The sequence below is a fragment of the Empidonax traillii genome, unplaced genomic scaffold, assembly GCF_003031625.1.
Source record: "Empidonax traillii isolate 1590-97213 ecotype Southwest subspecies unplaced genomic scaffold, ASM303162v1 scaffold292:size1342341, whole genome shotgun sequence".
In the NCBI taxonomy this organism is placed as follows: domain Eukaryota; kingdom Metazoa; phylum Chordata; class Aves; order Passeriformes; family Tyrannidae; genus Empidonax; species Empidonax traillii.
The window spans coordinates 523,384-538,530 of record NW_020955485.1 but is presented as its reverse complement, the minus strand read 5'-3'; the positions used below and the strand labels follow the sequence as shown (position 1 = coordinate 538,530).

At 55.2% G+C, this 15,147-nt stretch overlaps 2 protein-coding genes across 9 annotated transcripts in view; both read left to right on the top strand.

Moving 5' to 3' along the window:
• DVL3 (dishevelled segment polarity protein 3) overlaps nucleotides 1-12,685 on the top strand; it is a 34,206-nt gene extending 21,521 nt beyond the window's left edge. Inside the window, exons 2-16 of one of the 3 annotated variants that reach the window (XM_027890629.1) lie at nucleotides 132-201; nucleotides 3,584-3,705; nucleotides 4,097-4,203; nucleotides 4,762-4,897; nucleotides 5,158-5,251; nucleotides 5,645-5,714; nucleotides 6,009-6,148; nucleotides 6,346-6,422; nucleotides 6,932-6,999; nucleotides 7,359-7,409; nucleotides 7,531-7,680; nucleotides 8,425-8,556; nucleotides 8,811-8,978; nucleotides 9,612-9,824; nucleotides 10,334-12,685. In XM_027890629.1, the coding sequence (XP_027746430.1) occupies nucleotides 132-201; nucleotides 3,584-3,705; nucleotides 4,097-4,203; nucleotides 4,762-4,897; nucleotides 5,158-5,251; nucleotides 5,645-5,714; nucleotides 6,009-6,148; nucleotides 6,346-6,422; nucleotides 6,932-6,999; nucleotides 7,359-7,409; nucleotides 7,531-7,680; nucleotides 8,425-8,556; nucleotides 8,811-8,978; nucleotides 9,612-9,824; nucleotides 10,334-10,758 (2,023 nt within the window). In that variant the 3' untranslated portion in view covers nucleotides 10,759-12,685. Of the gene's footprint in view, nucleotides 1-131; nucleotides 202-544; nucleotides 613-3,583; nucleotides 3,706-4,096; nucleotides 4,204-4,761; nucleotides 4,898-5,157; nucleotides 5,252-5,644; nucleotides 5,715-6,008; nucleotides 6,149-6,345; nucleotides 6,423-6,931; nucleotides 7,000-7,358; nucleotides 7,410-7,530; nucleotides 7,681-8,424; nucleotides 8,557-8,810; nucleotides 8,979-9,611; nucleotides 9,825-10,333 lie in introns of those variants that run through there. The other 2 variants (XM_027890631.1, XM_027890630.1) reach the window with 2 other exon arrangements.
• Nucleotides 12,686-13,269: 584 nt separating this feature from the next.
• Nucleotides 13,270-15,147, top strand: part of AP2M1 (adaptor related protein complex 2 subunit mu 1) — a 28,585-nt gene continuing 26,707 nt past the window's right edge. For 3 of the 6 annotated variants that reach the window (XM_027890536.1, XM_027890531.1, XM_027890526.1), the window contains exon 1: nucleotides 13,286-13,343. The gene's annotated coding sequence lies outside the window, so the exon portion shown is untranslated. Of the gene's footprint in view, nucleotides 13,344-14,227; nucleotides 14,292-15,147 lie in introns of those variants that run through there. The other 3 variants (XM_027890535.1, XM_027890530.1, XM_027890527.1) reach the window with 2 other exon arrangements.

Here is a 15,147-nt window from a genome sequence, read left to right as displayed (position 1 = left end):
GTTGCTGATCCTCTTCTGCTCCATCCCCAAGCCTGGGCTGCTTGTTGTTGGGTGCAAATTTCCACTTGGGTAAGTCACCTTTTCCTCTGAAATCCTGGACCGGCTCTGACTGCCTCCTCTCCCCTCTGCAGGGTGGTGAAAGAAGAGATCTCAGATGACAATGCCAAGCTTCCCTGCTTCAACGGCCGGGTGGTGTCATGGGTAAGCAAGCCCCTTGCTGTGGTATCTCTCTGCCTGTCTGCCCTCTGAAAACCACCATTTGGATGTGTAGTGCTGAGTAAGGCACAGGGACTGCTCCGTGCTGTCAGTGTGCTGACTGCTAACACAGTTGATGAGCTGGATTCCCACACTCCAGTCCCTCAGCCGCAGAGGGGGCTCTGTGGTGCTGGGTCCCCTGTGCCAGGGAAGATGTGGGATGCCTCTGTTAGAGAGCTCATGGTAACTGATGCCTGGCAGAGGTCGTGGTCATGGCCTGTCCACAGCATAACCCGTGTGCCCCTATGGCAGGGTCAGCTTTCCAAGGGAAGTCCCGCTCCAGTGACTGGTGCAAAGGGCTTAAGTGACTTTAGTGCTGGTGAAGCGGACTGGATTTGACTGCCCTGAAGACTAAAGGTACTGCCTGGGCAGCTGCAGGACAAGCTTTTCCCTCCGTACCATGCCATGCACATGCTATGTCCCCTGCCTGCATGCCTCCCTCAGCCCCTAGGGGACCCTGTGTTAGTGGGGGGAGAGGACATTCAGTCTCCACAGCCCATCGTCCCATTTTTCCTCTGCTGAGCTGCAGTTTGTGTTGGTGGGGATGTGTGGATCTACACCAAGAGCAGAGCCAAGACCAAAGTGCCTTTTTCCAGAGGCCTCCAAGTAGCCCCTTAGCAATTCAGGCTAGGTCAGACCTAATTCTGCTTCTATCCCTGCATCAGACAGTGAGGTCTCAACTGGGGGGCTGTGAGGAGGGGGTGACAGGGGCGGGCAGGTGCCCACTGCCGGCCTGGCTGCTGCTGAGATTCCAGGCAGGAGAACAGAGTGCAGGGTGGGCTCCTGCCTGTGCCTTGCACTGGGAGGAAAGGATGTGCTGGGCTCCCACACAAAGAGCCGGCACCTGATGCCGGCTGTCCTCCCTCTAGCGGTTATCCAGGCCCTTTGGAAAACAGCCTGTGTCCAGCTCTTGGCCACCATCCATCCCTCTGCATTCATCCCGCTGCTACTGCATCTGCACCAAGACGTCTCCCCACCCTACCTTTTCCAGCTGCCTTTTGCTTTCACCTACCCTATGGGGAGTCCCAGAGTCTCTGAATCCTTTCCATTACTCTTTTATTACCTGATGTGCTTTTCCTTGTCCTTTGTGCATCCATGCAGCTGCTGGCTTTCCTTGTAGGATCCCTGTGGCTGCTCAGTGTGACTGACATGGATCTGGTGTGGGTGGTGTGACCACCATGCTGCTGCTCTGCTGGGCTGGATCCTTGCAGGGAACTTGTGCCCAAACTGGCTCTTGTGCACAAAGGGGTGATGGCAGTCCCAGAGACCTTCATGCACAGCTGATGGTCCCTTTTTCTGTCTCTGCTGAGATTCTCCTTGTCTGTGGGTGGTTTGGGGCCTGGGGGGCAGCACTTGCTTTGCTGCTTCTGACAGGCTGAGATGAGGCTATTTTAGGAACGCAGTACTAATTTTAGTGACCGGGAAAGATGGGGGCTTGAATCCAAGTGAGTATTTCCTGACAGTATAAGAGGGAGGAAAAGTGCAGGGTGGTGATCAAAACCTTCCCTGGAGGAAATCCCAGCTTTGGGAGTGTTAGAGGAAGACAGCATCAGTCCTCCCAGCTTGGGAACACCCCCTCTACTCTCCTCACTGCTGTTTGATAGATGCCTATGGCTAGTTCCCTCTGTCCAGATCTATTTGCCTGATCTTGCATTGAGATTTTCAAGCATGACTTTTCCCTAGGCAATACTGACCACTTCCAGTATATCTGCTCCCATATACTCCCAGGCAGCGGCTGCCAGAACAGGGATGTGGCCCTTAGGGAGTGGGATATGTCCTGGGAAGACACGTCACTGGGAAGGTGCCAGGAGCAAAGCCAGGCATGTGCCTAGGGCTTGCTGAAGGGAGGGAGCTGAGCCAGTGTGAGACAAGAGCTGGTTAGACAATTGTGAGATCAGGAGCTGTTGGGCTTGTCCTGGGGCTTGTGGGACGGGCTCTGCAGCTTTTGACACCCCGGGCAGCTCTCTGCTCTGTCTGCTGCCTTGGCTGCGGCTTTTTCAGGGCTGCTCTGTCTTCCTTGCCCCAGCTACATCCCTGTCTCGGTTCCCAGTGCCTTTCTGGCAGTAGACCTCTCTCCCCCTGCCCTAATGATGATCTGTGGATTATCTTATCAACCCCTTATCAGGGTTTCCCCAGTTCTTGAAGGTGGGCAGGGCACAGCTCTTTCATCAGTGATGCTGGCAAGCACTCAAGACCTGTGTAAATGGGCTGTGCCTCCTGCACCTGAGTTGGCATCTGCTCCTGGCTCCATGCAGATGTGGTTCCCTCTCCAGCAAGCAGTAGTGCTGCCTCTGCATTGCCACTGGGCATTATGGTTTGGGCAGCAGCTGTCAGCTCCTTTCCAGCCCATCTTTCATGATCCTTCTGTCCTGACCCTCAGTGGGGCATCCTTCACCTTAGATCTTTTCTGGGCCCTGTCACCTCTGCTCTGGGGATCCTTGAATGCCTCTTTTAGGGAAGAGGCTTTTTATTCTCCCCTGTTATGATTAGCCCTGTTCATTACAGCTTGAAGAGGGGGGAGTGCAAATCTGGATAGGGAGCAGTATTGGGGAATAGCTCGTTTGGACTATCCTGTTTCATTCCACTGGCAAGCCTGTGGAAGATCCACCTCATTCCCTGAGCCCTGAAACTGGTGGTTTATTACAGAGATAGAGGCATAGATGTGGATGTGCCTGGACTGCCCCACAAGCATGGCTGGTATAGAGTTCCTGGGGTTTGACCCTTTCTTGAATTTCTGCACTGGGGAAACTGTTGAGCCCCCCAGAGGTTTGCTGAAGATTGTGCCCAAGCCAATAAGCTGGGCAAAGTTTGTATGGAAGTCAGAAAAAGATCCTGTTTCAGGAATCTATTTCAAAGCCAGCCTCAGCCCTGAGCTCTGTTATCCCCAGCATGTGAGGGCTGGGGAGGTGAAAGTCCTGCTGGTCCCACCTTGAAGGCAGAGATGTAGAGGCTGCTAAAATTGTGGAAAGGAATGACTGGTAGCTGCCTCTTCCAGTGTGAGAAGTACTGGGACGTGTGCTAAAGGTTAACTGAGTGTGTGGTGTGGGTGTGCAGGTGATGTCAGAGTGTCCAAGCAGGGCTGTCAGCCACCTGGGCTTCACTGCTAGGTCAGGAATTCCTGAGCCACAAATAGCCGGTTTCTGGGAAGGCATTGAGGGGGAATGTTGCTACATGCTTGGCCTGTTCCATACCCGCTCCTGGGCATCTGCTGTTGTCTGCCATCAGAGATGAGATCCTGGGCCAGGCAGGCTTTTGGCCAGCTCCTTTGGCCACTGTTGTATGTTTTCCCGGTGCTGCAGCCGTTTCCTTCTCTGTCTCATCCCTCCAGCTGGTGTCTGCAGAGGGTTCCCACTCAGATGCTGGCTCGGTCTGTGCCGATAACCAGACAGAGCTGCCACCTTCCATGGAGCGCACAGGAGGAATTGGAGACTCCAGGCCCCCCTCTTTCCAGTAAGTTACCTGGACATCTGTCCTAGTTTCCAAGGGACACATAGTGAGTTTGCTGTAATCCTGAGCAGGAGCTGGGATGCTCCTACGCAAATTGTCAGGGATCACAGCCAGCAAGGGGGGAGGAGGATGGGGCTGTGAGCAGATTCGAAGTGGAGCTGCATTATTCAACAAGCAAGGACATGCCGAAAATAGTGCAAGGAAGCTGGCAAAGAGCTGGCACAATATGCCCAATCCTTTGCCCTGCGCTCATGGATGTGCTGTGGTTGTTCCTATCCCTCAAGAAGGAGACGGCTGATGGCTGGAAGCTTGTGCTGACCAGCACAGAGGTGTAGAGAGAGCCTGCTCAAGTTGTTCCCTGTTGGACATACTTGTTCCTTTTATCTCATCACAGCCCTAACACCGGGGGGAGTCGGGAAAACCTGGACAATGAGACAGAAACAGACTCGGTGGTGTCGTCGCAAAGGGAACGACCTCGTCGGACAGATGGGCCTGAGCATGGTGAGTGTTGGTAACATGGCAAGAGCTCTGCAGGGCATGGCTGGGGCATGGTGGGGGTACCAGGTCCAGACTTGGAGCAGCTTTCTCTGCTTTGCAAAACCTTACATGCATAGAAGGGCTGTTTTATGGCACTTAGAAGGGCTGTAGCCTCACACTGGAGGCAGGAGTTAACACCTGTGTTGCATCAGAACTTTGGGACCAAAGGAGATGTCTCCTATAGAAGCCTCAAGTGGAGACAGTAGTGCCTCAGTCCTTTGCAGTTGAAAAGCAGAGTGTGCTGTAGCCTTGCCACTCCATGCTGCTTCTTGCCCTACCAAGGAAAGAGCTGCAAGTCTTCCACAAGTTTGGCAGCATTGCTCCTAGTGGCCCATCAGCCTCTTCCCCATCTGCTAGTAGTAAAAGTATCCCACAGGAGATGGATCTGATCCCAGGGTGGACTAGGAGCTGGATGGCACTAGATGGGATTGTCTGATGGCCAGATTTGTTCTGAGAAGGCTGCCATGAGCCCTGCTCAGGGAAGAGGTTGTCTCAAGCCCACTGAGTCTTGTCTTTTCATAGCACCCAGGGTGAACGGGACAGTGAAGGGAGAGCGGCGCCGAGACCTGGGTGGGTACGAGAGCTCCTCCACTCTCATGAGCAGTGAGCTGGAGACCACCAGCTTCTTCGATTCGGATGAAGATGACTCCACAAGCAGGTAGGAGAGCTTAGGTCCTGGAGAAACACTTACTTTCACCTTCCTCCCAGTACAGAGAGATGCCATTGCAGGGCACAGTAATCCTGGGCTCAGACTTGCCTCTGTCTCACCCAGCAGCCCTTTCTACTATTGTCTGTCCCCCACCTCCATGTTCTCCCTTCTGCCCTGCAGTCCTGTATTCCTTGTGCTATTTCCATGGCTCTTCCTGCCAGAGCCACCACCCTGGCAGCAAGAGAGCTGACTCTTATTTTTGCCTGCAGGTTTAGCAGTTCAACAGAGCAAAGCAGTGCTTCCCGTCTCATGAGGAGGCACAAGCGGCGCCGGCGGAAACAGAAGGCTCCACGCATCGAGCGGGTACGCAGGGAGGGGCCAGGGATCCTGGGGAGGGCAGTGCAGGGCAAGGTGGGCTGCCTGGTGGATCCCTCTCAGGGATTCAGCTGTGTTTGTTGTGGTCACAGCTTGTGACAGTCCAAGTCTCCAAGAGACTTTATTAAGTGCTGTAAACATTTTCTGGGCCAATGTAGCCTCAAGAGCTGGGACCACAGGCCTTGTCCTGGCTGTGGAGAGGTCATAAGGACCATGGCTGATGTTCTCTGGCTCTGCAAAGCTCCCAGCATAAGAGTGGAGTTGTGGGTGGGGGCTGTGGTGCCACAGGGAGTGGCAGAGAGGAAAGACAAGTGGAGGAAGCTGGGGCTGGGAAAGTTGCTGAGGCACAGGAGGACATCTCATGTTTCATTTACGTTGCAGTCATCGTCCTTCAGCAGCATCACAGACTCCACCATGTCCCTGAACATCATCACAGTCACGCTGAATATGGGTGAGTGGGAGGTGTGCGTGGAGCCTGCAGTCCTTCCAGAGCGGGATTGGGTGGTGGAGAGGGAACTGGGGAGGGGACAAAGAGAACACATGGAGGAGGAGTGAGGAGATGAATTCTGTAGAAAAGTGACTTGTCTTTAAGCACTGGTCTCTCAAGAATTTCTTTATGTCCCGGGTCATCTCTCTGGGACAGGGGTGCAAGCCACCATAGTTAGTATGTGGTTTGTCTGAGATTAGGTCTGGTTGTGCCTGCAGCTTTGTGGTGTCTTACTGCTTTCTCTTTCCATCCCTGCAGAGAAATACAACTTTCTGGGCATTTCTATTGTGGGACAGAGCAATGAGCGTGGCGATGGAGGCATTTACATTGGCTCTATCATGAAGGGTGGCGCTGTGGCAGCCGATGGCAGGATTGAGCCGGGGGACATGCTCTTGCAGGTACTTCACGCCCACATATCTCCATCTTTGGGCCTGGGAAAGCAGTAAGAAAAGACCCAGAAGCCTCCCTGCAAATTTTGGCAGGCTAAATCCAGGAAGCTGTGCTTGGAAGAGGGAAGCTGAGTCACTGCTGAGCTGAGTGGGGAGCTCAGCCTCTGGTCACATCTCTGAGACTCACTTCTTTGCGTTGTTTGCAGGTAAATGACATCAACTTTGAGAACATGAGCAACGATGATGCTGTGCGAGTGCTGAGGGAGATTGTGCACAAGCCGGGGTAAGTACTTGGGTTGTTCCTTACCTCCAGGGACAGCTGTACAGTGTGTGCTTGGGGTGTGTGAGTCATGTTTTCAGCCACCTCTGCCAGTGGTCTGCAGAAGCTCAGAACTTAGGTTTTTGGTGTTGCTTTGATTCCTGGGTTTTCATTCCCAAAGCAAGAATTGGGGCCAACAGAACAGTGGGGAATTGGGGTCTGTGCCTCTTTCTTTGCGGGAATGCTGGGTCCCTGCTTTCTGCAGGGCAGTTGGAATAGATGACATTTAAAGATCCTTTCCAACACAAACTGTTCTTTGATTCTCTGTTCTATTTGGCTCATCAGCAACCCTCAGCCAGGGTCATGTCATTTTGTTCACGTCACTAAGGAAACCTATAGCTGGATTGGAACAAGGGCACTTTACTGCCAGCTTCTCCCTGTCTCCCAGGAGAGAGCCAGCCCACAGGATCTGTCCATCATGCAGGGGTTTGTGCCACCAGGTTCTGGTTCTAACTCTCACCCTTTTGTTGCAGGCCCATCACCCTGACGGTGGCTAAGTGCTGGGACCCGAGCCCACGGGGCTGCTTCTCGTTACCCAGGAGTAAGTGGATAGCTGACCCACCCTTAACGCTGGTGCCCAGCTCATGTGAGAGCCCTGCCTTAAGCACTTACTTGGTTGTTGTCTTGTTCTTCCCCTGTGTGTTTGACTCCATGTGGCACTGAATTGGGGTTTGATGGGGTACAGCTCTCCTTTTAGGAGGCTGTTATGTCCTATTCCCAGACCAAAATGCCCATAAGCCCAGCCCTCCTTCCCACATCACGCTGGGGACGCGTTTCACTGGGGCAGGGGGGTCACTTGCTCGGGGCGCCAGAGGAAAGAGAAACCCCCCCTTGAGCCATAGGGGGATCTCTCCCTCTGCACCTCTCCTGCTGACCCTCCCTCTCTTCTTTCTCTCCCAGTTGCTCCCCAGCGGATCTGGGCTGGGCCAGACTCTCCATGCTCGGATCCGGGTGAGTCCCGGCAGATACTGGGGATGGAATGGGCTGTGCCGAGTCCCTGTCCCTCCCCAGAGGTTGTTTTGGTGATGCGATCATTTCTTCCAGCTACTGACTGACTCTTTCTTTTTGGCAGGTGAGCCCATCCGGCCCATCGACCCGGCAGCCTGGGTGTCTCACACAGCAGCGATGACTGGCACCTACCCAGCGTACGGTATGAGTCCATCCATGAGCACAATCACTTCCACCAGCTCCTCCATCACCAGCTCCATCCCAGAGACCGAACGTAAGTCCTTGTGCCTCCGTGCTCTGCCCACTGCACGGCTCTTCACCTTCACTGTGCTGTGAAGGGAGCAATACATCTGCCTGGGGACAGCTGGGGTGGGTGAGGTCTGCCCTGCCAAGGGTCTGGGAAGAAGGCAGCTCTTGACAGGCTGGCACTTGGATCAGTGGGAGTTCTGCCTGGGTGAAATAATACCATGTTTTTCAGCTTTCTATGTGAGGAGAATAGAGTAGCTTGGGTGCAGTCAGGAGCTGTGGCAGATGCAAGGAAAGGCTAAGACCAGTCAGGGTTAGCGTTTGAGATTGCGGGGCCAGAGGGATTCAGCATGTCCCTGTAGCAATTGCTCTCCCAGACAGCAGGATAGGGCAGGATGGAGGAGGCAGCTGGAAACAAAGAGCCTAGCAGTGAGGCAGGGTCCTGCTGAACACAGGGCTCTTTTGGTTGCTTTCTGGAGGTTTTGGATAATTCTGGTATACAGAGCTCTTAAGCAAGGGTTTGGAGAGCTGAGGTGAGGCAAAAAGCTTGGAGTTTGTTGTAAGTTTGTGACTTTTGCCTGCATTTTGCCCAAGAGGAAATGGCTGACGTGAAGGATAACATGGGAAGGGGGCTTACACAGCATGTGCCCCAAGGCTGTCTGCGATGTATTGTTCCCTGGCCCATTCCTCCCGCGTGTGATGCTTCCATGTGGCCCCTTTGTCTTTTCTGTCCTCTCTCACCTCTACCTCCCTTCCTTCGTCCACACCACAGGCCTCGATGACTTTCACCTGTCCATCCACAGTGACATGGCCACCATTGTTAAAGCCATGGCCTCACCAGAGTCAGGCCTCGAGGTGCGTGACCGCATGTGGCTGAAGATCACCATCCCCAACGCTTTCATTGGTAAGAGACTGTGCTGCCCGCAGCAGAGGCAGGGACTGGGGAATGGGTGGCCTGTTTTCCAAGCAGATGTCCAAGGGAGCATCTCTGTCACCATAAACTAACTGTTGGCCAAGCCAGAGTCACAAATTGAACCTTTGGCTGTGTGACCCCTTTTCACCTTTGGCCCACTTTTTCTTGGCTCTAGTGTGGCTTGCTGCCTTAAGAGCCACTGTCTTCCACTCTTTTGCCATATCTAACTCTGCATTTGGTGGCAGGTTCAGACGTGGTGGATTGGCTCTATCACCATGTGGAGGGCTTTACAGACCGCCGTGAATCCCGCAAATATGCCAGCAATCTGCTGAAGGCTGGCTACATCCGACACACCGTGAACAAGATCACCTTCTCGGAGCAGTGCTATTACATCTTCGGTGACCTCTGTGGAAGTATGACCCTTGGCATGGGTGGGAGGGAGAGGATGGAGGGTTAGAGGTCCTGCATAGCCCTGGTGACGCTATAATAACACAGTTACAGCCATTGCCGTCAGGCTGGGTCCCTTGTTCTACAGACTTTGTTAAGAGGGCAATAAAGAATATCCCAGCTCCCTTGTCATGACAGTCATGTCACTGCTGGGGTAGTGAAGTTGGAAGCAGCATTGACAGTGTCACCTACTGTGAGATCTTTTCTCTTGGGCAGCCCTGACAGAGTCTTAGTCTTTAATGACTGTCTCCAGGCTCTGAACTTCCAGTGCTGGCAAGGAGTTGGTGCTCAGGCAACTGGGTTCTACTCAAATAAGAGGGATGGGGAAAGGAATTGGCAGGGTGAGCCTGTAGCTCTGGTGTGGTTCTTTCCCACCAAGCTGGTTCCTGTATTAGAGTGGCAGCTTGGACTCAGGCAGCCTGGCTATTGTCCAGCCAGGAAGCACAAATGGTGGCACTGACTAGCAAGAGAGTGCCAACTTCTCGTGTCTCCTTGTGTATTCTGTCCTTGTCCATCAGCAAAGACTGGACAGGAAGCTTCTTCATCACACATGGTTGTCTTTCTGCTTGGATTAACCCCTGTTCTCTGCTTTCTTGCAGACATGGCTAATCTCTCTCTTCATGATCACGATGGCTCCAGCGGTGCCTCCGATCAGGACACTTTGGCTCCGCTCCCCCATCCAGGAGCCGCACCCTGGCCTATGGCTTTCCCGTATCAGTATCCACCACCTCATCCATACAACCCCCATCCTGGCTTCCCTGACCCAGGCTACAGCTATGGAGGGGGCAGTGCAGGCAGCCAGCACAGTGAAGGTGAGTAAAAGGGACTAAAATATGCCTGAGGGTGGGCAGGTGCTCTGTTCAGTACTGGAAAGCAGCAGGAAAAGGCTTAGGTGAGGTCCTATGTGAGGGGAGCCAGGGCAAAAGCCACCTCAGGAGGATTGTGGGACTTGGAGATGAAAAGAGACTGAAAGCACAGACTGTGCTGGCAGATGGCTGTGCTGGAGTGTGCTGGAGTTCTCTCTTGGCCAGAGAAGCATCCGCTCTTCCTGACTTGTCTGAGCTGCCACCTAACCTTGCCTCGTGTGCTTTCATAGAATCATAGAATTAACTGGGTTGGAAGAGACCTCCGAGATCATCAAGTCCAACCCTTGATCCAACCCCACTGTGATTACTAGATCATGGCACTCAGTGCCACATCCAGCCTCATCTTAAAAACCTTCAGGGACGGTGAATCCTCCACCTCTCTGGACAGGCCATTCCAATGCCTGATCACTCTCTCTGTAAAGAACTTCTTTCTAATATCCAACCTCCCTTTGCAGGGAGCCGAAGCAGTGGTTCCAATCGCAGCGGCAGCGAGAGGAGGAAGGAGAGAGAGAAGACCGGGGAGTCGAAGTCAGGCGGCAGCGGGAGCGAGTCGGACCACACCACGAGGAGCAGCATGAGGCGCGAGCGCGCGGCCAGCGAGCGCTCGGTGCCGGCCAGCCAGCACAGCCAGCGCAGCCAGCACTCCCTGGCTCACAGCATCCGCAGCCACCACAGCCAGCAGTCCTACGGGCCGCCCGGCCTTCCCCCTCTCTTCAGCCCCCCCATGTTGCTGATGCCTCCACCGCCTTCAGCCATGGGGCCCCCCGGGGCGCCGCCGGGCCGTGACCTGGCCTCTGTGCCCCCCGAACTGACAGCCAGTAGACAGTCCTTCCGAATGGCCATGGGCAACCCCAGTGAGTTCTTTGTGGATGTAATGTGAAGCGCCCGTCCCCTGTCTGTCTGCTGCCCCTCCTTCCCCCCTCCATCCCCGTCGTTTGTTTCCTAGGACCAGCCCTGGCTTCACCCCCTTTTTTTTTGTTGTTGTTTTTTTTTTTTTTCCTTTTTTTGGTTTTGTTTTTCTTTTTTATTTTGTTCTTTTTTTTTTTGTCTTGATAAGGAAAAGAAAAAAAGGGAAAAAAAATAATAAATGGAACTAAACCTTGATTCTAATCCCTCCTCGAGTGGGGTGGACAGGCCTGGCAGGCCTGCTGGGTGCTGCCAGCCCATCCCGCCACCAGACTTGTGTATTGCCAATGGTAATTCCCTCCTGCCATCCTCTCTAACCCCATTAATCTGCATCCGTCCCAGCGCCCTGTGCTGCTTGCCCGTGTTTCGCTGCTGCCTCGGTCCTTCCGCCCTAAATATCTCTTCTTTCTTTTCACCCTTTTGTGTTTCTTCTATCAAGCAGCAAAGAATTACGGGGTGTTTGACTTTCTCTGAGCCTGCCGCCCGTGGGGGGGAGAGCTGGAGCGTGGCGTGGCCCGACAGCAGGACACGGAGCTCCAGGGGCGCTGGGCACGCATGGCGCTGAAGATGGCTTCTCTCCTCCCCCTCGCGGAAGATGCCCTGCCCTTCCCACAGCCCTGAGAGGGGAGCAGGGACCAACCTTATATATGTATTTTAAATCCGTTGTAGTTGCCTTTTGGCTAATGCATGAATGTTCCAGGGCTTCAGTGCCTCCAGGGAGTGGGGAGATACTGCCACTTCCCTCTTGCCTCCCTTCTCTTGCCCACATATTGGGCCAGGTCCAAGCCTGACACTACGCCATGGCAGGACCCTCCTTCTCCTTGCCCAGGCCACGAGGCTCAGGGCTGGGGCTGTACCTCTCTGTCCAACCCGGAGTGGTGGTGAGTGCCTGTGCTCAGTCTCTTACGCGGCTCAGTGCCCTACGCCTGCCCTTGGGTACTTTGGGGGCATTTAAGGGCAGAGCTCTGCTCCCTCCATCCTGCTCTTTGTCCTCCTGCCTGCGATGTGCTGCTGCCTGTCCCATTTGTAGGGGCTGTCCCATGCCTGGGTCTGGCGGTGGCAGCTGTGGCCTTCTCCCTCCTGCTGTCGCGCTGCTGCTCAGCAATGTGATACCTTCAAGGGTCTGGATGGACTTAGAAGGCAAGGAAGGGGCACAACTGGTTTGCTTTCATGCTTTGGGGGAATGTGGAGGTCCCCTGTATTTGCCCTATGAAGAGCCTGAGTCTGCCTCCCCCTCTGCCCAGTGCCATGAGTGCTGCTGGCCTGGCTGCCAGGAGGGATGAGGCTCTAGGACAGCCCTGCTCCCTCTAGGCTGTGAGTGGTGCCTGGTGGCAGCACAAGCTCTCTGGGAAGGGAGACTCTGGCCTGAACTGTGGCCCCTGGGCTCAGCGCCCACCGATCTACCAGGACAGTTGAGTCTTTGCTCCAGCGCTCCCTGCCCTTCTTCTTTCCTCTTCTGGGTACTCAGAGATGTGCCTCGGGCTGGGGCAGCCCCTTCCCCATGCCCAGGGCCAAGCACGGTACAGTATGAACATGCTCAACCCTGCTGCTGTTGGTGCTGGCGCCTCGGCGCCCTCTTCTCCTGCCACACCGTGGCTTTCACCAGGCAACTGTTGCCTCCTTTGGTCTTTCTTGTGTTTGCGATTTTTATATGATGGAGATGAAATGTATTTTGCTCCTTAGGGGGTCTGCATTGCCCTTGCAGCCCCTCTGCCCGACCTTACTCGCCATCAGTTCATCTCCCTGACTTCCCGAACCCTCTCCTTCCCCTCTGCCCGCTGGAGTCAGCCTGTCCCCAGCAGCCTCCCTGGCCACTGCTCACCCCTCGCCCTGCCCTACCCACCGGGTTTTATAAAAACAACACCAATCTCCTTGTTTTTATTTATAAACATAGTTTTATTGGACTCCTGCCTTGTGTCGTTCGTTGTTTTTTCCTCCCCCATCCTCTTCTGCCCTCCTGCCTTTTGCTCTAAAGGGAGATCCCGGCGGGGTGAGGGCACTCTCTGCCGGTGTTCCAGCTGCCTCTTGCCGAGGTGCCAATGGCGGCTGCGGTCTGAGCCATCGCCGGGCCCGGCCTCCTCCTTCCCCTCCCTGCCCAGCGGATCCTGTCCGCGGGCGCTCGGGGCTCCCGGGGTCCCCGTTTCCAGCGGGGAGAACCAGGGGCTGGTTCCACCGCGGCCGCAGCACTGCGAGGGCGGAGGGGGGGATGCCTGTGCGCGGGGCCAGCGGGAGCCAGCAGCTTCGTGGAAGGGCACGGCGACCCCACTCCCGTGCGCGGGGGGCGCAGCCTCCTGCCCGTGCGCTCCCCCTACCCGTCCCCGGGCCGAGCGCAGCCGCCATGCTGTCCTTCCCTGACTACAGCTCCCGGCATGCCCAGCGCGCGCGTACCCCCTTCCCGCCCCCGCCGCGCGGCCCCCTCCCCGCCGCGGCGCATGCGCGGTAGGTGGGCGCGGGCGGGGCGCGCGCGCGGCGGCTCTGCAGTGCGCGGGGGGGCGCGGGCTGAGGGGGGGCGGCGCCGCCATCTTGGGTGCGGGGCGGCAGCGGCGGTGCCGGCGGCAGGTGAGGAGCTCTCGGGCCGCGCTCCGCTCTCCCCGCCGGGCTGCGCGGCCTCCGGCCCTCCGCCGGGCGGCTGCTTGCGCCCAGGCTCTCCCTGCCGGCAGCGGCCGGGCGGTAGCCGAGTCGCCGCGGGTGGCGGCTCCGTGGGCGCTGGCCGAGGGTGAGGGTCCGCGGGCCTTCCCCGGGGCGGGAGGTGGCTGCGGGGTGAGGTCCCCGCCGGCTGCCCTTGGGGACGGGAGCGGGTCCGCGGACGGGAGGGAGGGTGGGAAGCGGGGCTCCCCCGGGAGTGCTTTTCCTCAGCCCCCTCTAAGGGGGTGCTGGGCGACCCCATTGTCGCACATTGTTTGGGGCTCAGGGGGCTTATTAACTGCTTCTGTTAACGAGCTCTCCGCCGGGAATACCTGTGTGGCAGCCCTGCGGTGCTGCACCGGGTGAGGGTGGGGACGGGGTCGGGCTGTGTGTGACACAGGAAGGCCGGCACCGATGCGTCAGGTCAGCCTGAGCAAAGGGTTTTTTCAGTCAGATCTGGCCGGAACTTCACCGAAAATTATTTGCCCGTACTGCTGATCCAAACGTGAATTAGCTGGGTCATGGCTTGCACCCTTTGCTTCCTCCCTGGAAAACCTGCTGAGGCAGAACGCAGCGCCGCTGATGCTGAACTGCTTGTTCTGAGGCTTAAAGCAGGCTCCCATCCAGCAGCTCTCCTAGATGGGTTTCCACTTCCATTCTTCCCTGGGCTTGGTTTTTGGACTCGGGAAAGCTGCAGGAAGCACAGCCCGTTTTTATTGCCCAGTGCAGTTGACCTCTCTCCCCACTGGGAAATGATCTAGTCTTCTCTCCATAAGCTGTGTGAGTCCATGATCTGTTTTCTGCTTGCTTTAGTATGACAAAGCTGCTATCAAGTTTTAGCCTCAGGCTGCCAAAATCTGAGCCTGGAACTTTCCCAGATAGGTGAGTCTGGATGGCTTCTGTGGCTCAGAAGTCTAGGTATTGCAGGCTCCTGACTGTATATGGGCTCATGTGGTGTCTGGTTGGGCAATGTTTGCTCGAATGCTGTCAGAGCTGTAGCTACTCTTTTTTTTCCTACAGTAAAAGCTGTGTGTGTTCCTGTGAGTTTTGCTTGGAGGGACAATCTCAAATTTGAAAAGATGCTGCCAATCTGTCTACTTCCATATTTTTCCTGTCAGAAGGGAGGCATCACTCCTCTTCTGTAGGAAATGCCATCTTACTGACATCTAGTGACAAAGATACCTGGTGTTCTTTGGGCTGCAGAGTGGCCATGTTCCAGGGAGAGGCATAGAGATGCCTTTGAAGGGTATCATGGCTGGCCCTTCCTCCTCCTGAATGAGAGAGCACAGTGCTGGTCCTTGGAGAGTTGAGTCTTGAGGCTGTCAGGGTTACATCTTGAGTTCTTTCAGACAAAGAGGACTGGAAATGCACTCTAGCTTGATGCTATCTCTGTTGGTTTTTTGTTTGTTTTTGGTTTGTTTTTTTGTTTTGTTGGGGTTTTTTTGGGTGGAGCAGGAACAATCACTAAACAAAATGGGCTTTGTAAAGAAACTTCCTGTGACCCTAATTAAACTTTTCTTGTTTCATCCCTGCATCAAGAAGTAGTAAAGCCCAGACTGCCTTTTGCAGCACAATGTCTTGCACTGGTTTTTTAAGCTTAAACTGCTGAAGACCATTAGAGTATTTAAAGGCTGTTCTTAGGGTTAACTGGAGGATGGAGGGAAGTGCAGCCTCTGGTGCCAAAATATAATTGGTCTGAAAGGCAGAGTCAGCTTCTCTCCTTTAGTGAGTGACCTAT